The 23,911-nt window shown below is 41.9% G+C and overlaps 1 protein-coding gene across 2 annotated transcripts in view; it reads left to right on the forward strand.

The window, feature by feature from the left end:
• Nucleotides 1-23,676, forward strand: part of LOC142578948 (structural maintenance of chromosomes protein 3-like) — a 100,437-nt gene extending 76,761 nt beyond the window's left edge. For both annotated transcript variants that reach the window (XM_075688682.1, XM_075688681.1), the window contains exons 26-31: nucleotides 1,600-1,743; nucleotides 5,624-5,782; nucleotides 7,983-8,033; nucleotides 9,661-9,835; nucleotides 19,106-19,209; nucleotides 23,097-23,676. In XM_075688682.1, coding sequence (XP_075544797.1) covers nucleotides 1,600-1,743; nucleotides 5,624-5,782; nucleotides 7,983-8,033; nucleotides 9,661-9,835; nucleotides 19,106-19,209; nucleotides 23,097-23,165 — 702 coding nt within the window. In that variant the 3' untranslated portion in view covers nucleotides 23,166-23,676. The remainder of the gene's footprint in view (nucleotides 1-1,599; nucleotides 1,744-5,623; nucleotides 5,783-7,982; nucleotides 8,034-9,660; nucleotides 9,836-19,105; nucleotides 19,210-23,096) is intronic.
• The last annotated feature ends 235 nt before the right edge of the window (nucleotides 23,677-23,911 follow it).

Raw genomic sequence — 23,911 nt, forward strand, 5'->3', positions numbered from 1 at the left:
CTCAGCAGCCCAACACAACCAGTTAATGAGTTCAATTAAACTAGCTAGGTCACTATGAGACAGTATGCCAGCTGGATCACCAGGTTGCTTCAGACAAGATTATTTTTATTGCAGCAACACTAAAAAAGCTTCATTTAAGCACAAAGCTGCCTTTGCATGGTTATGTGCAAAGTTGTGATTCTTTGAGGGACTAAATCATTAGGTTTTATGTCAGATTATAATGGCTGCTGTTTTATATGAAGCTAACTACTTCACACTGATGAGCGAAAGGAACTTATAGTAACCGCCTATCAGCTCAGTGTTATGATGTCCTGTGTCTAGAGACTTCTGTCATACATGATCCTTATTAATACCCTATTTTAGCGTTCCTTTTGTAGCAGCGAGTAAAATCAGAAGAGCTCACAATTTATTTGCAGGGTAGAATAATTTCACCCTCATTGCATGAGAACTACATTTTAAAAAAGCCCCTCAGGCTGTTGCATGACCACCAAGCAAGAGTTGCAATTACTTCATTTGTCATGATGCAGTTATCATAATATAGTGCAAAGTGTATCGTTTCCGAGTGATATTTACGCTACCTCATTCATGTTGCAAGGTATCACAGAGATAGCGGAGTGATCAGCACATTGCGGCAAGTTGATGAAGCGCAGCCTTCACGTATAGCTGCAACCACTTGATTTACTTAAAACGAGGTAAAATACTTTCTCTGGTGTGCTGAAAACATAAAGCGACAATAAAATTGGTATGATTGTGGCGAACAAAATATGCGATGGTGATACACTGCATGCTCAACATGGCCAGTCATTGACCTTACTACAGTGCAAGGCTCAATGCTTCTGTACATTGTCGGAAAATGTAGACCAGCATTTACAGCCATGCTACAACCACAGAAGAAATGGTCTTTTAAGATATGGATGCTGTAAGTACACACGTAAACATGTAGGGCCTAGGAGACGAAACGTAGCGCAGTCCACACTATTCATGGTTTGGCCAATGCCCACCAGGCAGCGACTCTGCTCGATCTCATGATCAATAGGGCGATATCCATCTGCTGTTGACAACTTGACAACGTAGCCAATACCACTTACTAGAAGTGAATTTGGGCTCCTTACTTTCGCTGAGTCGCTTGAGGGCTCTTCAGTCACCTGTCATAGTCTTTCAGACCTGTTAACATTCGGGTCTCTTTTCTTCCCCAAAAATGTAACATGCATTCTCGTATTCGTGAGCCCTGTATCGCGGCCAACTTTTCAGAGGGCCTGGATTGAAGTCTCGCAGCTCCTATTGGAAGTGAAAAGGGCAACACAGAGGCGGCCAACACAATTATTTAGGACATTGCACTCAATGACAATGATCGGTTTCTCACTGTTTCTCTTGCAGTGTTTTAACAAATTTGGCCAGCACTCAAAATGTGTATGATTATAGAGCATGCAAAGTGTCTAGTATTTATGTTAAAGGGAGCAAGGTTTTCAAATAGATTTTTTTGTGTGTGAAACATTCTGCTTGCTCTGGGCTATTTTCGGATAAGCCTCACTGCTTATTTGGACTTGTTTTGTGAGAGCTAATAGCTCACTGACCCAAATTCCCGTGGTCGCCCTGCAGCTTGAACATGAACGGCAGCGCCTGCAACATAGGATCAGTGAGATGAACCCACCTGACCTCTTGGCTGGCAGACTACTTGAGCAGGCCTCGGAGAAACTGAACTATGTATGCAAGCACCTCACCGACATGAACGTGACTCGCAGTGTATGTACAGTTGTATTGTTGGGAAGCTTGATCCTTAAAATATACATAGCGTTTCCTTCATGGGCCTCAATGGCAACGAGGTCACGTGCATGCCACCAGAATATGCACTGACGCATAGCACAACCTATGGGTCCCCTTTTCTGGTGTGTTCTGTGCTGTAGTTCGTATGTTGCCATGCAATGAAATGGCCTAGCAGCATGTTGCTTGAAGTAAGCCTTGAGTGCTTTTATTATTGTTCACCTGTGTTCTGTTATGTTCCAAGAATAGTCCACCTGTGTTTTGTTATGTTCCAAGAATAGAAAGCTATGTGATACATATTTCATTCATCGTTTGGAGTCTTCACTCTGTATTTTTGTGTGTGTGCATCCATGCAATGTTGTATTAGCCTTGATCTCCCATCAGACAACTTTGAACATATACAGTATCTGTGCAAACTGGCATGCACTTGCCTGTGCTGTTGCCTTAACTAAGTCATTCACATTGTGAAGTATTTAATAAAAATATTATATAATTCACAACCCAAGCAAAACAATGAGCTCGGTGGAAGATCACACTGACCCCCACGGCCACTTAAACAATAGGTGGCCCGATCTCAGCCATCTGGGTCGGGCCAGGCTTGGTTTTTGCAAATGGCCAGCCTGTTTGCCGACCACAAGAAGGCAGTTGGTAGACGACACCAGTCTTCCATCATGACGACCGGTTAATTCATCATGGCCCACACGTGGGTCACAGACTTCCCCACAATGCAACAGTGTGGCTTGTCTGCGGCCAGCGTTCTTTTGCCACTATTCATATTTGGATTTCTTTCTTTCTTTTTTCAGTCATGTATACAGGGTGCTTCTTTTTATATCGATTTCTTTTAAGGCACCCTATCAGAGGTACCAGCATATTCCTCTTCTTCAACTGGGTTACCTTAACTGGTCAACATTACATTCTGAATAAGTCGCAAGCACGGAAGCATTCAATTGAAAAGATCGCGCTACTTATCTTTCTAATTAATTGCTTTAGGGCATGCATTGTAATGGTGGAATTAAAGCCCATCAACGTGTAGGACCTATTCATGTCAAACAAAATTTGTAACTAGCACCAATATTGAGATATACGAAACCAAAGTCACCAAATGAATTGGTGTCATAATTATTTCCCTCGAGCATTGCATATAATCATAGTGCAGCAAGAAAATAGCTATAACACCAAGGCAATTTTGCTGCACACTATGACGTGACGTACATCTTGCAACTGTTAACTATAATTACAAAATTGGTTCTAACTGAACGGCCCCTGCATGTCAATGAGCTCATTCTTGCCATTGCAACATGTGCGCTAGTACGATTAATTAAAAAGGTAATTGGCATGATTTTGTCAATTACCAACTTCTGCACTACTAGTCATTTAGAAAGTAATGTCCACCTGTTAAAGGTAACCCGGATGAAGAAGTGGAATGCTGGTATTTGCAACAGGAATAAAAATATAGTTTGACATAAGAAAGGACATCCTGTATAATTCGCTATTTAATTCATGCGCTCATTTGCTTCTTAAAGCGTGCTATAGAAGGCAAGCGCTTTGTAGACAAATTATCACTACATTTGATTTTTCGTCGAATTTTATTTAACTATTTAGATACAAACACAACAGAAATCGGGAAACATTTGTTGTGAAGTGCTGAAATAGTATGTTAGTGGTAAGGTCAAACATAAAATAATCAATGACAGTCTTGTATGGGCATTTTAAAGTGTCCTTCCTTGACTTGCATAAGCCCATTCACCAGAGAACTGTGCAGCCACGTCACTTGACTGTTTCTGCAATGGTCACGCTCTGGCATCTGGAATAAAGACAATTTAGTATGTAAGTTTCAGAAATGGGACACGTATAACAATTGTTTGGGTGGTGGATATTGAATCAGATATTTTGTGGTCTCTCAAAATTCTTTAGGCATTGTACATAGGAACAGATTCTGATGTGTCCGTGATTTCTTTGATTTCCTAATACAAACACTAAATACACATCGCATATGCACACGCAATGTTACGTTATTTAGTTAGCCTCAAAATAAGCGTCGCAAAAATATGACGCGAGCGGGGCGAAATTCACCTTTCTTCAATCTATCTCACATGCGTCTCCATAACTGCAATGTACATACGTCGTGCGCACAACATATAACACACTATGGGTACTGCATGCACACATCAGTGTTCTATGCACATCATGATGAACCCACACTCTCTTAACTCGCTTGCCTGACAAGCTTTGGCATGTGAATTCTTGCATTAAATGTAGCTACAAAGACCACAAGGCATTGAGTCTAGACTGCGCTATAAACATTTCGATTAATATTTCGGAAAGCGCGGACGAGCTCTTGAAACAAAGAAACCCAGCTTCAACTGTACTTACGAGCACTCTCTCAAAATTAACTCTGCAAAAGATAGGCTCAAATGGCGTAAATAAGATGTGCAACTTACATGTAAATATGGAGGTACGTAGGAGGTGAAAATCCGCTGGCTGGAAATTTTCCATGCACATTTAGAGCTGATTTCCCGCAAACATGAAGCACAGCGCCAAAGAAACTGTGCGAAGCTGTGCCGATCAAGCAGCCACTGTACACTTTTTAAACCCCTGGTCTCTCCTATCTTCTTACCACTCTTTCCTGTTTTGCCTGAAGTGGTGGAAAGAAGAGAAGTTGAACAGAAGAGGAAGAAAAGCCATTCACATGCCTGCCTTTTGCCGACTCCTTCCCTGTGAATGCTGCCTGACCTGACTGCCACAGACGGTTGAGGCAACCTGCTGCTCTCTGTTCTTTAATTTCCCAATCTCCTCCCCTGGCCGGCACTGCACCGCACATTCTCTGCTTGGCTTGTAGCAGAAGTAAGCGCTTTTTCAACTACCACGACCTCCTTTATAAGAGGAGGAAGGAAGTCGGCACCAGATGTCAAGGGCATCCTATATGATTGGCCAGCGGCGGCAGACCAGCGTGAAGCCAACGTCTCTGGCCAGCCAAAACTCCCACACTCGGCATTATGCAGCCCTATGCATCTAGGCCAGCATCTGTGACCAAACAAGTGCCAACGAGGCCAGCTTTTTACGGCCCACACGCTTCATGTCGACATGATCGGTTCCCAGTGATCTGCCAAGCACTGCCCTATGGTCAGCACTTGGCCAGTTTGGTTGGCAAGCAGCCTCTGTAATAAAAAAAATTCTTTTTTCATCATTCATGCATGAAATAATTAATCAACTTTTCTGAGACATATTTCTTACATTGATATGCTGGCCCATCTGCAAGTTCATGATAATACAATCAGACTTACTTGAGGCAGTATTCACATGCTGGTACAATAACTATGACATTTTAAACATTCACTCCCTCCCCTCCCACCCAAGTTGTTGGGGCAGGGGCAGAGAGGTGGGGGGTGAAGGTCATCACATCAATCACATCAACGTGATGACCTGCTCAGAAGTGACGATCGACGACAACTCAGAAGCCATCAACGACGGGAAGAAGGTGAAGTTGAAGGCAGCAGTGATGAATACTCTACAGATGAACCAAGAATTTTGACAAGAGGGGCAATAGCAACATCTGACACTCTGCAGCTCTACCTCGCATTGCTTCCACAAAGTGTGCCATGAACATCAGTGTGATAAGGTCGACTGAACCCACACACCCCATCGAATAAAGTGCATAGAAGAAAATTTTCAACTTCTTTCACTAAGTCTTTGTGTCATGTTAAATAATGATTTCCTTATCGTGAACGTGTTTAGCCTGCTCTGTTGGAAGTGCTAGTACCATAAGAAACTTAACAAAATAGTACCCTGTATAAGAAAGGATGTTGTAGGTCACAAGCGCTTCGTTGTAAAGACGTTTGACTGTATATTTTTCTTGCTGCAGAGAGCTGAAGAAATGAAGGACAGTCAGAAGGAGCAACAGTTCTGTAACATTGAATTTACCCTGAAACAAGTATGCAAATACTTTGTGGACTTCTTCAAGAGATTTGTGCCTCATGGCCATGCAAAGGTGGTGATCAACACTGAAAAGAGAAATGCTGAAGTGAGTATCTAGAAATTGCCCATTGATATCCCATGCCTAATGCTCATAACGAAATCTCAATATAATCAACACAGATATAACTAATTATCAGATATAACAAAGCAAATATAAAATTTGGTTGGTCATGCTTTATTTTAATGAGTATTCTAATGCTACATAGAAACCGAAAATGCAAGAAATGAGACAATATCAGTTTATATTTGTTTGCTTGTGGCTTCGTGTTTTTTTTTTTATCGTGTGTGTTTGTGTGTTGCAAAAGTGTCAAGCACAGCAATAGAAACTTGAAATGGCACACTTTAGATGTGCGTGCTCTTTTAAACCAGCAGCTCAACTTGGCTGGCTCTCAGCCAGCAAGCCAATTTGCCAACCTCATGTGATGCTGCACCAATATGATCGGCTGCATATTAATGAGTGTATGAAGGATATGTTTGTAATTTGACCTTGTTCATGAGTCACTTATCGACAACTTCCAACTATAGTTTATGGCAGCTTCCAACTATAGTTTATTGAGTACACAAATGCAAGAATAGGCAAAATGAATATGGGAAACTGAGTGGCTTGATTTGTTTCTTAGAACCACAAATAATGAAGCCAGAGAAAGATGGGAATAACTTTTTTTTTTATTTATGTGTCTATTTAAAGAAGAAAAAGGAGGTGAGAGTGGATGAAAAGACCACTTGCTGTAGGTGGGCACCAAACTCGCATCTTTCGCATTATGCGCATTATTCTCTACCATTGAGCTGCGACCCTGCAGCCATCATACCCTACACTTTCTTTTATATTTACTTATGTGCGCTTGATCTAATCCCGGGAGCTTTAGCCAGTGCTACTCATGACCATGGCCAGCACCAAATAGAGGCAACATACATATGCATACCTGCGAGCTCTCCGAATTTTTGTAAAGTTTATGAATTTGGTCTAGTTTTACGATTTTACAAATATTGGGTCAAGCTTTACAAAAAATAAATTCCATTTGCAAAAAGAAAAAAAGAAAGTGTCGCTCTTTGGTCTCCAACGACACCCTCACATGCTGGTGACAGGACACAGAGGGGTACTTGTTCTGAGCAAGCGAATGGGCTAAATCGACTATATAGCAATGTAGCTGAAAAATCCACTGTGATATAAAGACATTGTATTGCTGTTCAGTCTTTGCTGTTCCGTGTTTGCTGTTGCTGTTGCTTGTGTGATGCACCAAAAGGTAAATCATTGTTAATAAAGGGCATAGTATCCGACAAAAGTTCTGTCCTCAGGTGAAAAATTACTGCTAGTCTCTCTCCCCCCTTTTATAATCGTGTCTGCAGGATATTTACGAATTTTAAAGTTCACAAGCTGGCAGGTATGTGTGTGGTGGAGGATGGGAATGGCACTTCATACCAAAGGCATATAAATCAATGTGTACAAAGACAATCAGTTGTCTAACAAGGTTATTTCTGAAGTTCGTGCAGTAATGCAGCAAAGGGGAGAGGAAAACAGGGTGCAGGTGTTCAAATTTGGAGGCAAGTGAAACAGGCGGCTCGGCAACACAGCTGCCAGTGTGCTTTAGTTGCTGAGAATATGTGGACTCTTTTTAGCAGCTTTCACTGATATAAAGTGTCATACAGGTGATAATCTGAGAACACCTCACTTTGAAGTCGACCACAAGACTTTACCCAAGTCCGTTTACGTGCTGGTGATACATCGGTTCACCTGCGTCAAATACAGGGGAACTGCTTTGATGAGTAGTGACTGCTTCTAATCCTCTCTGTTATAATGCAGAAAAAGGTTTATACAGGTGCAATTGTTACTTTTCAGTGCTGCCTTATACTATATTTGCAGTACATCAAAGGCTGCCTTTATCAGTAAGCCTCTTTTAGTGCCTTTGTTGGTCTCCAATAGCTAGTGTAGAGGTGTCTTTGTGTGTTTTTGTAAGGTAAGCAATGGTGCGTATGAAAATGAAGCCTGTCTCTTTCAAGGCCATGGTTTGCAATTAATGCACTTTGCATGCAAGAAAGCTTGCAAAATATGCTTATTAGGAGCAATAATGAGGAAGCTACATTCACTGAACCACTGTCCATTTACTTTTTTTTTAATTAGCACAGAATAGACAAAAGCCCATAGCATTACATAGTGTGTGCTATAAAGAAAATAATGCATGCCACTTGTTTAAGAAACCTTTAATCTCAGAATTTGAGCTAAGTAGCATTTACTTTGTCTTTTGCAGGGAGAAGACCAACCTGAGAGGCAGCGGATATGCAAAGGCATTGAGTTTCAGGTAGCAGTAATTCTCTTGTTTTCATCATGCATTGTAAGTTTTTTTTATTATTATTATTTAATAGTAAGCAAGAGTTCAAAGCAAGTACACTGCAATGTGGTGAATGAAGAGGAAGGCACAAATATATGGAGTTCCATGTATACACTCATTCATTTCCATTTTGTTTGGCAATTTGAACTCTTGGCTTGTCCAACCAGTTAAATATATAGAGAGCCACTGTTGTTGGAAACAAAAGACATCCTTGTTTAGAATGAGATTTCTTAGGAGCATCTGCTGAAAGCTACCACAGAAAACTGCCATGTAAAAGAATGCAAGTATAAATGTCATATACTCAAAGTTTGGTTTCGTTAGGCTAGGTTAAGTAGGAAGTGTGGTGTTGGAGCCACGCTAGTTATTGGTATGAGCTTTATAACATGGCAGTGTGAAATTCTGCAAGCAACTATGGTGTTTTAACACTGTCATGTTCAATTCTTGATACTATATATCTGCTGCTGTCATATCAGATTTCACACAAACACGCTTAAAGTACTTTTTAGAGCAAAAGCTCTACTCCTCAAGGTACAACTCCCAAGGTCAATCTTGGCACATGTTTGACCTTCAGCTGCCGGTGTGCAAATGTGAAGGTGTGACATCACGTGATCCTCTGCAGAAAGGCATCACAACTGTGTTCTCAAGCCTTGCCGCTGTGTACTACGCGACTAGGCGAGGGTTTAAAGGAGTGAATTTATTCCAACGTAGCATGAGCATGCACACACGTTGCATCACATTGCCAAGAACAACAGCATCTCTAGTTCGTCTGACGGTTCAACGCACTGGCATAGTCAACATAACCGGACGCTGCCAACGCACTCTGATGCACCCGGTGTCGAGCGACGCTTGCCCACTCATGGATAATGTCAGACTATAAGCGTGCCTTAAAAGGTGCTTCGACAGCGCTTGGTTGCTCAGTCTCGCTGTGGATGAAGCATGCGCCGGTGTGAGTGCGTCAACTCTTCGCTGCAGGCACCACGCTGAGTCTGAGCACCCTGCTGATATAGCTCGCCGGGAAGAAGCACTGAATAACAGTGTCTAACCATGCTTATCAAATCTTTGGCTCATATAACTAGCTTCAAGCCATGTTGAACCCCAGCTAACTTTTTTTATTCCTCCTGCAAATGAACCAACAGTTTCTGGTTGAAAGAGCGATGCATTTGCTACATTGGTCTAGTATATCTTTTTCTCAGAAGCGCTGACGTTTCTTGTCAGTTTCAGTATGAGAAACATTAATTTTTAATATTTGTCTGCAACACAGCCAACCACATCTTGAGCGTAAAGTTTTGCCCTGAGCCTTCTCAGCATCTGAACAGTATTGGGGATAGTTTTCACATGGCGCAAGATTTTCTCACAGTTCGTGTTTACCAGAAGTGCACTGAATCTATAAGAAACTAAGCAAAGATACCCACACTATAAGCTAATGAGCTTCCTCAGCATAAGCAAAGCATTACCTGATGTGATGCATACCGAATCTTCGCCTTGGTCTTCATAAACAGAGGATGACTCCGTGAAAGTGTCTGCACATGGAACTTGCAGTAGCTAGCAGATTGTTGTGGTTGTTCTTTATTCTTAATGGTTCTTTGCTTTTCAACAGGCCTCCTTCAGCTCGCGCAACATCTTACAGTCTGTGGAATGCTTCTCTGGGGGCCAACAGACCGTGGTGGCCCTGTGTTTCATTCTGGCTATCCAGAAGTGCGATCCTGCACCTTTCTACATCTTCGACGAAGTGGACGCCTGCTTAGATGCACAGCATCGGCAGTGTCTCGCTGGTAAGTGCACCAGTCCCAGCTTCTTGTATTGTGGCTTCAGTGACATTTACAGTTTGGTTTTTATCATGCTAACATTGCTTCCTTGTAAATCATATCAGAGCCGCCAACTTTCAGAACTGGGGATTTTGAAGGCTGGCCATGCAAAGCATAGTTGCAGAGTTTGGTCGTCAATCGTCATGGTGGCTTAGTGGATACAATATTCTGTTACTGAGCACGAAGTTGTGGGTTTGCCTCATAGCTGCGGTAGCGGTGGAATTTGGTGGGGATGAAATGCAATATAAATGCTTGTGCACTTAGGTGTAAAAAAAAAAAAAAAAGATCAGGTGGTTCAAATAATCCAGAGCTCTCTGTTATAGCTCCGGTGTTGTTTTGGGACATTATACATTCAGATCTGTTATAGTCTGAACAGAGATGATTCCACAATTCAGAAAAAGATATAAAACATCACCTTTCTCATGACATGCCTGAAGCCTGTGCAACAGCTAGCTTCGGTGGCTGCACTGTATCAAACACACAGTAAACATATATGTTAAGTATAGTTAGAGTGATAAGTTATGCTCTTCAGAATATCTCAGTGTTTCAACAGCTTCTTTTGCAAGTGTACACAGTGCTACAAAAGGTGATGTTCAATACATGGCAGTCACAACATGTTTCAGGCATCTGCAATCGCTCTTGGAAACTGTGGTACACAAAAGCCATTGAGATTTGTTTTCCTTACTCTAAGAGAGCAGTTGCTGAGAGGTGCAATGTAGACACCACCTTGTCCAAATCCAAGCCCCAGCGACAACTCCTTCTAATAACAGAGACCAATGTCGAGGGCTATAGTTTTGCTGGATGCATCATATGGAAGCAGTTGCAGAGCTGGAAACATATAATGGATGGATGGATGGATGGATGGACGGATGGACGGACGGACGGATGGATGGATGGATGTTATGAGTGTCCTCTTTGGAACGGGGCAGTGGGTTGCGCCACCAAGCTTTTGCTATTATACTGCCTAATGTCCTACCTAAGTTAAACAATTAAAAAAAGAAAAAAAAAACACTATCAACTCCCACAAAAATTTTCTGATCCTCTATTGCGAACTGTGCTTTTTTACGTCTCCATTTTTTGTCGTTTCCCTACTTTTCTTCCACCAATCCTCCAATCGCCTCTTACTAATCCCTATTGCGGACATGTTTACTTTTCCATTGCTTTCGCTGAACCCAAGGGCTTCAAGGAGGCCAGTGATGCCTAAATCGACCGCTAGGTAGAAGTTTTTACATTCTAATAATACATGCTCCATAGTTTCCCTAGGTTTACCGCAGCAAGCATATGCTTCTTCTTCCTTCTTATCTCTCGCTTTATATGTGCGTGTTCTAAAGCATACTGATCTCGCTTCGAAAAGTAATGAGCTTCCCTTTGAGTTACCATAAACTGTTTCTTTCCTGATTTCGTTTTTTTCCTCTTAAGTAGTTACTCATGGCAGGTTTCTTTTCCACTGCTGCCACCCATGAGATTATTTCAGCCTCTCTGACTTTCCGCTTGACGTTCTTTGTTGCTGTGTTGCCCACCCTACAGGCCGCATACTTGCTGGTAAGCTTCCTAGTTCTTTTCCTCCACATTGAATCAATGTTTTTCCTGTACAGATATCTCAACACTCTTCCAGCCCATTTACTTTCTTCCATATTCCTCAGTCATTCTTCATACTCAATTTTACTGCAAGCTTCCTTCACTTAAAAACTAGTCCAGCCCATATCACCCTGCACAGCTTCATTTGTAGTCTTCTCGTGAGCGCCCAATGCGAGGTGACCCACTGACCTTTGGTTCCCGTCGAGTCCTGATTGTACCCCTGATTTAAAGCAAACAACCGCATTTCCAAAAGTAATTCCTGGAACCATTACACCTTTCCTATACCTCGGTGCACCTCGTACCTATTGTATCCCTATAGCGCTCTGTGCTTCATTATGGCTGCCATTTCCCTTCCCCTTCACTGTCATTGTTTTTTCCTGTGTTTCCATATATCTATTGCCTTCGTTTATCCATATACAAAGGTATTTATATTCTGTCACCCGAGGTATTTCTGGGCCCTGTGTCGCCACTGTCTGTTCACTGTTTTCATTGAATACCATAACGCCTGATTTTCTAACACTACATTTCAAACCTACATTGTTGCCTTCCTGTCCACAGATATTAGCCAGACGTTGCAAATCACTTTGCTTGTTAGCTAGCAACACAATGTCGTCCGCATAAAATAAACCTGGGAGTTGCTGCTCTACTACTGTACCCGCCTGTTTGTATGAGAGATTGAACCCGATATCACTTCCTTCTAGCGCCCTCTCCATCCTCACCATGTACATCATAAACAGCAGTGGGGATAAAGGGCACCCCTGCCTCAGTCCCTTGCTGAAATGAACTTTCTCCTCGCTCCTCATCCCTTTCCATTCAACGCAAACGGTATTTTCTAGGTAAATCTCTCTCAAAAGCTGTAGACAATCGTCACCTAAGCCTTCCCCTTCCAGAATATCCCACAAAATGTTGTGATCTACGTTGTCGTAGGCTCCTGTAATGTCTAAAAAGGCCACATACAACGGTCTGCTTTCTGCTTTTAATATTTCAGTACACTGAGTAAGAACAAACAAGTTATCATCCAAATGCCTACCTATTCTGAAGCCATTTTGAAGCTCTCCCAAAATGCCATTATTCTCTGCCCATGCTTGAAGCTTTAATTTGATTGCCTGCATTGCTAACCTGTATATTACCAATGCAATGGTCAACAGTCTATATGAGTGAATTCTTTCTTTCTCCCCCTTACCTTTATAAATTAAATTCATTCTACTTTGTCACCAACTGTCTGGTATTCGTCTATCTTTTAAAGTTTTTTCCATTGCTTTCACCAGAGCTTCCTTACTATCACGGACATCATGGTTTGAGTGCCACCTACATTTCTTGCTGTGTTGAGAGTCTCAGAGGTCACGCTCTGCTGCCACCATAGCTCTCACAAAGTAAAAAAGTTGCACATAGAGTGGTGCCCCGCTTTCCACAAATAGTGTTGCCTTAGCGGTGTGGAGAAATAGCATTACTAAGTTCTGTGGCAGAAAATATAATCAAATTGCCTAAATTTGATTTGCTTGCTTTCATATTGAAATGCAGTGCAATAGTTTTATCAGTAGTGGTTGGATATTTACTATTTATAAAGAGACATAAGTCGCCATCAGAAGCTGGTTTCGTATTTCATTATGGTGGTGGTAATCCTGCCCATGTATACGTAATTTTAATGCGGAGCATTCTTGCCTCATTCTTAGCACTTTGCGGTAGGCAGGTAGGCAGGTTCCTGTCTCACTTCGCTTTAAGAAAAATGAAATAATGTGACAGCTCTTGCTCTGACGTGCCCTGTTAGACTGCACTATCTCCAGGACTGGCCCACTTTGCCCAGTACTTTCCACATAGCAGCTTGTACTACGTAGAAACTCTGCGACGTACAGACTTCATGATTGTCCAAGTTAATCAAATTTTAACATTTCCTTTCCTAAGTACAAATGCCATTGTCGTTTTAACATACCCCACATGAAATAGCCATATGCACATACGACTGTACAACACATAGTTGGTGATGATGTCATAATCTGTATTTCTGTCACTTCCACACTTCCACTACAGATGCAGAACCCAACAGTCGCCATGCCATAGGCTCACATCAGACGGCTGGCATAGAAATCATGCCATTGCCATCATATGAATGTCTACAGTGTGGTTGTCCATTGTGCTGCTCTTATCACAAAAACATACACTCATGACTCACACATACAACTACTCAATGTACGGGAACACGTTGGTCCAAGTGGTATCATTTTGCGGAACCTCAAACAATACTGGATAGCCAGGCACCCGCAACATGCCCAGCTTAGCATAGATTCCCACAGTGCATGGTATCTGCACAGTTTTCTAACAATAACTAAGGTGGCAGTTTGGCCAGTTTGGAGTACGTATTAACTATCTTTTTGGACAGTCATAAGCACTGATCTATCACTTTAGCTCAACCTAATGCTTAACGTTAAGGCATCAAACAATTGTACAAGGTTTTGTACAGTGTGTTGCAACAATTATGAGAATTAAAGTCATAATGTATTAAACTTATTCTAGTGAAATTGTAATGATATCTGATCATTCATAAAGCTTTTGTGATCTTTTTAAATAGTATACTATGCTTAATAGTTGGTAGGGAGCTGCACTAACATTGTGCTTAAGCATTCTTGAGCATTGTGCTTGAGATCACATGCCGAACAACATGGCATCAGAATAACTTTTACAGTAACAATGGGTAAGAGCTCAAAACTGGATTTGCCTTGTCTGTCTGTCCGTCCATTCTTTTATGCTGACAACCTTGTCGTCATCAACATTATTTTGTCATCATCAGACAGCCTCGTCATCTCCAGCCTCACCATAGCTATTGGGAGGAAAAGAAGAAAATGTTTTCTGCAGCCACCATCACCACTGGGTTTCAGACCCATGTATCTGCCACATAATGCGTTTGACTGTTGGGTGTGTTGGGAAAATAATACAAGGTGTTGTGCTGCACACGGACTCAGAGTAGTAGCGCCTGCATATGTATTTCAGAGGTCAGGACAAGCAATATTGTGGCAGACGAGGACGACATTATGTGCATCGTACAGAAGTTGTTCTTGACAACAGGGCAGTGTGTTGCTGTGCACCTCTTCATCATCATGCTCATGGCAACAGCGTGGACAACAGAAAAGAGATGTACATGACAATGATGATGATGAGCCTCGAGCATGGCACATACTCACAATAGAAGATGTGGCGAGTGGTGCAGAACAGTGTCAAAAGTCTTGGTAGAGTCACTGCCAACAACGGCATCACTACAAGCCTGCCACATAGTTTTTGTATAGCTTTTACATAGTGACCCACATGATTTACAGTCGCCAATAGCTTGATATTTGAACACTGTAAACAGACTAGGAAAAAAATTTTTTTCTCAGTTCTCGTAACTAGCAATGCATCATTTCACTTATGACATCAGTTGTAGAAGTAGCTTTGGGCTCAGAGTTCAATAATCCCCAGCCAGGACCTTTAAAACGACTCATTGAGCATGAAAAGCAAGATGCCTTTAACATAGCAACTACCTCATCACGGGCGGCTTAAACATTGATTTACAAAAAGAATCCGTATAATGCTATAATAAAACTTCATACTTCCCAAATGCCACACTGCTGATTTGTCAGGCAGGCAGTTGCTTGGATGTTGCCCTACTGAACGATGGCAACAAAATAATATGGTTGCTTAGCACAAATTCTCAAAACTTATTCCCTAACCACAAGAAAACCTCACAAAGCTTATATGAAAAAGAAACCAAAGTAAACATGATGCAGCAAGGTTGTCAAAATTAAATGTTCTCAAATAACAAAATTTATAACTCGTGGAACAGGAAGCCTTTGACCAAATAGCTGAAAACATGTTGAACTAAATAAATCTAGCCTTTAGACACAGGTGGCCTGAGAGTGCTATAGTCTGCGCATGTATTTCAAATTCCACAACAAGCATTACTATAGCCAACAGAAAGTTGCACACATCATAAAGAAGATAAACGCCCAAATTATTTATCTACACAACACTTCTATTCCTCTGATATCTCAGAATTTACCATTAGCTTTTAAATATTATTTCAAATATTTCTTTCTTCCCTATTTTTACTTTAAAAGGCCTCTCACTAGGTTTGAGCATTGCAAGCAGACAAGTGTGGTGTGTAGATAATGCAGTGACAATCATGCCTGCAAAGTATTCAGTGACTGGCCGGTGTGACAACAGCCGGAACTTAAAACAGAATCCCATGCACCCTTACTCTCAAGGGAGCTCGGCTTCCAACCCGAGTCAAGGTCACACACACAAATACCTCTACCTAAAGGGACTGACAACTGGCCAGAATGTGTTGTGAGACATTGATGGAAATGACCATGATTTATAAGGATAGAATTCAGCATGCTGTTCACGATTTAAGTAGGAAATATAATTTTAAATTGGCAAAGAGAGGCTCAAAAACGAGTAAGTGGCAAGGCCTAGTGATGAAATCATGGTACTTCAAATGTAGTCTATGAGAGAACTGTATGTAAGTTGGTTGTGATTAAGTACAACATAACTGTTGCTTAAAATTGCAGTTGCTATACAATTAGACACTTGCGCTTTATTCTATCCTTCGGAAATCAAAAGCGTACGCATGGCTACGGTAACACGCTGAACTGCGTATATCGTTAAAATTGTTGTTTCTTTCCTGCTCCAATTGGTTTAATTTTGACTGATTAAATACTAAAGCAGTTGGACAGGAAACCATGAAAACACGTAGCTGTCATCACAGAAATACCTTAACACTTCGGAGAACATGAATTGCAGCAACATCGACTTGATAAACAAAATAATACTTTCTCACAATTATGGCCGGACTTGTTGCCTGCCTCCCACTAATGCCGGCGTATAATCACTACCGTGCTCACCTATTACCATTTTCAGCATGCTCTTAGTGAATGACTACATCCTCACTGCAGATTTAAAAATTCCGATAAAAAATGTTCCACTGTGTTTTCTGCATTACCATTTTATGGTAAGACACTCTGACCGGCAAGCTTTCCATAGCATTAAAAATATAGGTACCATGAAAATTGGTTGTCAGTCCCTTTAAAGTGCACTGCCCACAATGTCAATGATTAGGCATGAACAAAAAGAAAGGGGGTTAATTGAGGGGCCCGTCGTTATGGTATGTGATCTAAGTAAATTATCTATTGCAAAGTGTGCAATACCATTACTGGGAGTGCACCACGTAACGAATAAGAAAGAGAAAAAGAAGGAGGTGGAAGAGCTCGTGACATACGGGGTTTGTCCGTAAAGCAATGAGACTACCTGCCACGCGCGCTGCAGTCGCCAGTAGCGCATTCCCCAGAGGTAGAATTTGTGGCAGGGTAGAACCCCCACCACAAATCCCATAAGCTAAGTAGCACATCGGAGGGCAGTCGCATCCAAGCTCTTACGCAGTGAGGATCTGAAGTGGTGCAAAAGCGGTTTTCGAGTTTTTGTCATAGCAGAAAGCGGAAAAAAATGGAGCATCTGCTGGAGCAGTGGTATGCAATTAAATCTTGCTTTCACTTCGGAAAACCTGCATCCGTGACGCTTCGCTTAGTTAAGGAGGCTTACAAGGACAACACTCTCTCAAGGGCCCAGGTTTTCCGGTGGTTCAGCGAGTTCAAGAACAGACGAGAGACCATTGAAGACATGGAGCGATCTGGAAACCCTTCAACGAGTGGTTTGTATGAAAATGGGGCCAAAGTGAAAAATCTCCTAGACTCTGACCATGGTATGAGTATCAGATGAATCAATGAAGACCTCAACATGTGCAAAACAATGGTTGACAAAACTATTTCTGAAAATTTGAACATGCAGAAGGTTTGTTTGAAATTGGTGCCAAAAGTGTTGAGTGATGAACAAAAACAACAATGAATTGACATTTCCCATGAGATGTTGGCGCAGTTAGAAAGTGAATGGAACTCTTTAGATGGTGTAATAACAGGCAATGAATCATGGGTGTTCCAGTACAACCCTGAAACCAAGCGCCAAAGTTCGGAGTGGCACACCGCAAGCTCTCTGCACCCCAAGAAAGGAAGAATGTCGAAGTCCCAGGTAAAGACAACATTCATTATCTTTTTTGACAAGTGTGGAGTGGCCGACAAAGAATTTGTACTTCCAAGATGAACCGTCAGCGTCGTGTTCTACAAAGAAGTTCTTGAGTGCCTTTACAGCATGGTCAAACGGAAACGACTGGAGATTGACGATAATTGGAAGCTCCACCACGACAACGCTCCAGCCCACACCGCCTTCGTTGTGACTGCCTACCTGGCCCAAATAGGGGTTGAAGCCTTGCCACAGCCACCATACAGCCCCGATGTGAGCCCGGCAAACTTTTTGCTGTTCCCAAAGCTCAAGAGAAGCCTGAAAGGTCACCGTTTCAACGATCTTCCCAACATCCAACGGGTAGTCACAGAGTCTCTGAAAGAGGTTACAGCAGCTGACTTCCAAGGAGCCTTTGCAGCATGGGAATTGCATTGGCAGCGGTGTATCGATGCCCAAGGAGACTATTTTGGAGAACTTTAATAATTTGTACCGATTGGATCAATAAATTCTCTTTACCAGACCCAGTCACACTACTTTACTGACAAGCCCTGTTCATCATATGGTGTGGGTGAAGCAGTGCACTGAACAGGACAAAGCAGGGAGAACATAAGAAAACATGCCATTCGCTGAAATAGTAGGAGAAATAATAGAAGCTTTCCACATTAATAAAAGAAATTGGTATTTTATCAGTCAACAATCTGTTCTCCTGAGCCACCGTGAGGTCACCGTTTTTGGAAGAGCAGTAGAATACATTTGTTATTAATAAATATAAATGTGACAGGGCTTCAACGATTATAGCACACCATGTTAAATATGTTGCCTACCTTTAACATCCGAGTGTGCGTGGGTATACGAATAAAAACTGCTTTTTAATCCTGTTTTGCCTATCTTTGACACCTGACGGTGCATGGGTATATAAATATGAAGTGTTTGTTCTGGAATAAAGTAGTTGCGAGTGCTGCAAATGCCCTGTTTCCACGTGTTTTCCCCACTTTGTCCTGTTCAATGTGCTGCTTCACCCACACGGTATGTGGTGATTAGTGACCAACTTACCCAACTTTCCACTCTACTGAACTCGTGACAAACTCGTGACATGGTTCTTCAGCTATAGTATGGGAAGCAGATAAAGAATGGCACTTCTGGACGCTAGTCAAGGCAGAAGGAAGGAGTGTCTTACATTGGCAGTGAAGTGCACTTCCTGGCAGCATGGAATTGCAACATTTCAATTTTTCCTATCTTCTTTAATAATGAGCCAGCCTGCAAAATTCTTGTGGTAGAACGCTCCCTAGACAGCACCCTACACGACCAAAGTTTTCAATGGGGTTTGGTGAGGGTCTTTTTAAAAATGGCACGTGATTCTGAGCATGAGCAAGCCCCCAGCCCCCATTCAACAGCCCTCAAACCACTGGCTTCTTTGTCATCCTCATGTGTTTGGTGAGCACAGTTATTTGAGGAAAAAGCAGGAAACAGCAACAAGATTATTGTCTTCACTGTGGGAGAATGCTGCTGTCAAAATAAGTAAGTTCAGAGCAGGAGAAATTGCTGAAGTCTGTTTTCTTTTTCTCTTCTGGACTTCCTATTTCATTACAAGTGCCTTCTTTCTTCCTCTGTATGCAGATATCCTAGAGGAGTTGAGCTCACAAAGCCAGTTTATCTGCACAACCTTCAGGCCTGAGCTCACGTTGAAAGGCAAAATTTTCAAAGTCGTCCATCATGAAGGAGTAAGTAGCCCTTTCTCCTGTGCTCCCTGCACGTCATCGGTGCAGTGTTTCTGTTGGCGGCGAGTGGGTTGGTATCTTTTAGTTCAACACCAAAAATATTTTGCTGTTGGGGAATGCAAGTGAAAATTCGCTCAGCTCGGTAAACAACTTCGTCTTGTGTACAGCTTTGGCACTTGGAACAGTAGTGTAATCTATTAACACAGATTATACAGGCATGAAGGCTACATGCACATAAAGAAAAATGCATGGGTGTAAAATTTTTAAAAAACGCGCAATTCAATTCTTCTTGAAGCTGTATGAGAATAAGTAAAACCTTGTTAATTCAACACTCATTCATTAGGAAAATCGGATAATCTGGACTTGCCCTTTGGTCCCGGCAGGTATATGCATTATTTAATGCAGTAAAACTCTCGTTAATTGGTATGTGTTTGGCCGCACATCGGTCAATTCGGACAACTCTCAAAGCTCGGTGAGTGCCGCAAATGTGCGACACAAAAGGGAGAAGACGGCGTTAGCATCCACCTAACTGGAGCGGTACATTTCGCCTCACCGTAGTCATCAGTGGAAAATGTACGTGAATGACAGCAACGCCAAAACATCACATTCCTATTTGTGCCTTAAAAGCCTTCACTCTTGCATTTACTGTCGCACTTAGCACCCCGTTGGCGGCATGCCTTCATGACTGCGTAGTCGCCATCCACGCTCGCGTTGACAGAGACCGCGGTTTTGTCTGCAGTGGTTGCGAGAAACAGCAGCTTCATTTTTACTCAGTCCAGAGCTGTCAAGGATGAAGAGCGCCGTTTACATCGTGATGGGTGGCGACACTGGTGAAAAAAAAAAATAGTTGTAGGCCACCTTAATCTTTGACTTAGGTGTCTCTTAGTGGCACTCGCAACTCGGCATTGGTGTTCTTCAGGTTAAGCAAGTGAACATATTTCCCATGGTACGATATGCAGGCAAGGAGCAAGGGAGGCTGAGGAGGAAGCGAGCCCGTGCCACCTGGAGGGCGTAGCCCCCTAGCGAGCGGCACACGAAGTGCACATTGCGCGCCTCTCCGGCACTGATGTCAGAGCATGTAACGAGCGTGCTTGCGCAGCTGTTGCGAGCAAGTGAGCGAGCGTGCAAGCAGCTGAGTGCCAGGTGAAGAGAAGCGAGAGAGAGGAGACGGTGACGTCACACATCCGCTCTGCTAGGCAGATGTTCAGTCTATGCCAGGCAACTGTTCTCCATTAATTAGCAGGTTAAATATCATGCCACCTCCTTGTGTGTGACATCATTAGTGGCGTTATTATTTCCGCTTTCTACTTCCGGATTTCCAGGAATTTCGCCAAATTCGTGCACATGTGGTGGGTCTCTAAAGTCTATGATTCTGTGCTTTGGTGTGTGGTAATCAGTGATTTCTAATTATTCCAGACACTTCAGTAACTCAACTTGTAACTAAACCCGCCGTGGCAGCTCGATGGCTATGGTGTTAGGCTGCTGAGCACGAGGTCTCGGGATCGAATCCCCGCCACGGCGGCCACATTTCGATAGGGGCGAAATGCGAAAACATCTGTGTACTTAGATTTAGGTGCACGTTAAAGAACCCCAGGTGGTCCAAATTTCCGGAGTCCTCCACTACGGCGTACCTCATAATCAGAAAGTGGTTTTGGCACATAAAACCCCATAATTTAATTTTAATATAACTTGTAACTAAACTTGTGCTCTCATATCGCATCTATAATGAAACCCATGAATGTTGTACTGTACTATGTTTTTTTTCCTGATTTATTTGTATTTCATCCCCAGTAATCTCAGGAGGAAGTGCTGCGCAAGAAACAAAAGTGTCACTTGATGCTCGTGCCACTAATAATCGAGATGTGCACAAGCAAAACGTGTCTGAAATGAAGACACGTGCCACGGCTGCACTGCCAAGGAAATCGATTGCGAGGCCTTCGCCGCTGTGAGCGCAAATCAATCACAAGATGACAAGATTGCAGCTTCTGCATTGCTTTTGGGCAAAATTTCTAGAAACAGGATTTGCTGATTCGTTCAGTAAATAAGGGCGTGTTCACATAGTAAGCATGTGTTTATGGTTGTCTTGATACCCTCGATAATTCAACATTTGGTTAATGGACATTTCTTTTGGACCAGTGAAATACGAATTAACGAGGTTTTGCTATACTAGGCCAAATAGTCATAGGGGACTCAGATTATGAAAACAAATTTCCAGATAAACAAAAATGGGTTGGAGTGCATATGGCACTTCCAAGTCCCAACCGGCAGGTTGCTGCTATGCTTGGAAAGAAATGTGCATGATCAGTGCATTACAGAACCAGTACTAGCCTAATTAGGTTGACACTCTGAGAATAACAAAGAACATTGAGTAGGATCTAAGGACCCTGCAAGGAGCAAAGGAACAAAGAATGATAAGCGGGAAGTTGAGAGGCGAGGAAACAACAGCATAGATGAAAGAGCAGCTGGGTATAGCCAATATAGTTAAAGTAGGGTTAAGAGAAAAGATTGGTGCTCAGCAGGTGATGCGATGGGTCATGTAATGCATAGAATGTACAGGTAACCAGTTGTCCACTACAGGATGAAGGCATTGTCATCATTAGCCTATTTTATGTGCACTGCAGGATCAAGGCTGCAGCTACCTCCATTTACCCGAGTCTTGCGCCAGTCGAAACTTTTTGATCTCACCGCACCACATAGTCTGCTGCCGTCCCAGACTGTGTTTCCATTTCCTTGGCACTAATTCTCCTAGTTCATTACTCTAAATTAATAGAAGTAAAGAAATATGATGATGACAATGAGTTAAGTGCCACCACATCAAGCAAAATGGACAGCCAGATAGTGCATGCTTTTGCTAAGAACTTAATTCTGCATGCAGATGACTTCTGTTAAGTTGGTACCGATTATTTCCACCCACATTTTCATATGACTATATTCAAAAGTACCCCCAAAGGTACCTCCAAAGGTGCTCATGTGTGCTAAAGACATCTTACTTCGGATAAATTGAGCCAGTTTTTTATATCTTCCATGTTTAACGCAAGTTTCTCTATGTTATTTTTTATACATTTTGGCACCTGTTGGCAGTAGATGTGAATGTTGTCATATGCTATATCTGCATGAATGTAATGTGTGCGAGCACATATTAAAATCCAATTCTTTATTTAAATAATATGATTATAACATGAACCAACAATTCCTTATGCAACCAGTCATGGGCAAAAAATGCTTAGTGCAGTGTGACTAGCAGGTTGACCAGACGAATGCAGGATACTGAGCAGATTACCCACTCAGAGCAAGCTCAAACAAGCAAACTGGCTTGTTCAAAGACAGCCCAGCATGAAAATTATTTCATTCGAGAAATCAGTCTGGATATCTGGCTCATGTAAATGAAAAATTCACTCTGTATAGTATTTTGACACATGTTATTTTAATACATGTTTTTGAAGATGGGTGACATGAGTCAAAATGGTTGTTTTCATCCATTACAACATTGCATTGTATTAAAATATGGTGGTAGCTAATGGACTATTCTTTACTCTCGGTTTGGCAAGAGTTGCAGATCTGAATATAACTCCAGACAACCTGGCAATATGGCCATAACTGCCTTTTTTTTTTTACATTAAGATGGCTCAGATGCCAGCAAGCCCAAGCAACTGCAACACTTGACCGGGGAAGTTTAAATGACTTGGAGAAAAGCAACTAACCCAAATCCACCTGTAACGCACATAATTGGTTGAACTGGTGATGTGCTATCTACAACAGTGTTATGGTTATGAACATGAGGTGCTTTTCTAATCTGCTAATCATACACACTATAAAACTTGTATTTGTGCAGAGTATGGCAATACGTTTTTATGCTCACAATGGTGCACCCTCGCTTCGATGTGTTTCAGACCAGCAGCATTGCAGAAACAACACGACAGGAAGCCCTGCGTATAGTCCAGGCCATAGAAGCCTTTTGAGAGTCACCGAAATCATGCATCGGATAGTTGCATTCTAGTCATCTTTGTTGGTGCTTACTGACCAGCTGCCATCGCTACTCTCTTTTCAGCTTTGTATGCTTTCACAAAAGCTTCGTGTCTTGCCTCTGCCCCCCCCTCTTTTTTACAATCTATGTTGCAACTGCTATGACATGGTAGATGCCCTGTATTATAAGGTGCATATATACATATATATATATATACATATATTTACTTCATTCTTTAATGACACATCAGACAGCTTTCCCGCATGTTTGACTATGTTGCTGTTCAACTTATTTATTAACAAAATATACTTAGCATCACATTGCAGACAACTGCTGGAGTTGCAGGACCTATTTCATGTTTATTATATATATTGTTGTTTATTCATATTTTTGCAAAAGAGTTATATATTTCAGTTTATTGTTAGCACTTTCTGACAACAATATTGTTAGCACCGTTTCTGACAACTACCCAGTGGGTATGCTTTCCTATATATATATATATATATATATATATATATATATATATATATATATATATATATATATATATATATATTCATTTATTGTTATCATTTTAGTTGTATCTGACAACTACCCAATGGGTATATTTTCCAATAAAAGAAATGCTTCTGCAAGTCTTCGTATTCTTGATGTGGTGGTGATGGTGGGTTGTAGCAACAGGCGGGTTTAGCCTGGTGATCAAGGCCGGCAACTACTCCACCTGAGCATCTCTTGCAGTAT

This window comes from Dermacentor variabilis, chromosome 4 (assembly GCF_050947875.1).
Source record: "Dermacentor variabilis isolate Ectoservices chromosome 4, ASM5094787v1, whole genome shotgun sequence".
In the NCBI taxonomy this organism is placed as follows: domain Eukaryota; kingdom Metazoa; phylum Arthropoda; class Arachnida; order Ixodida; family Ixodidae; genus Dermacentor; species Dermacentor variabilis.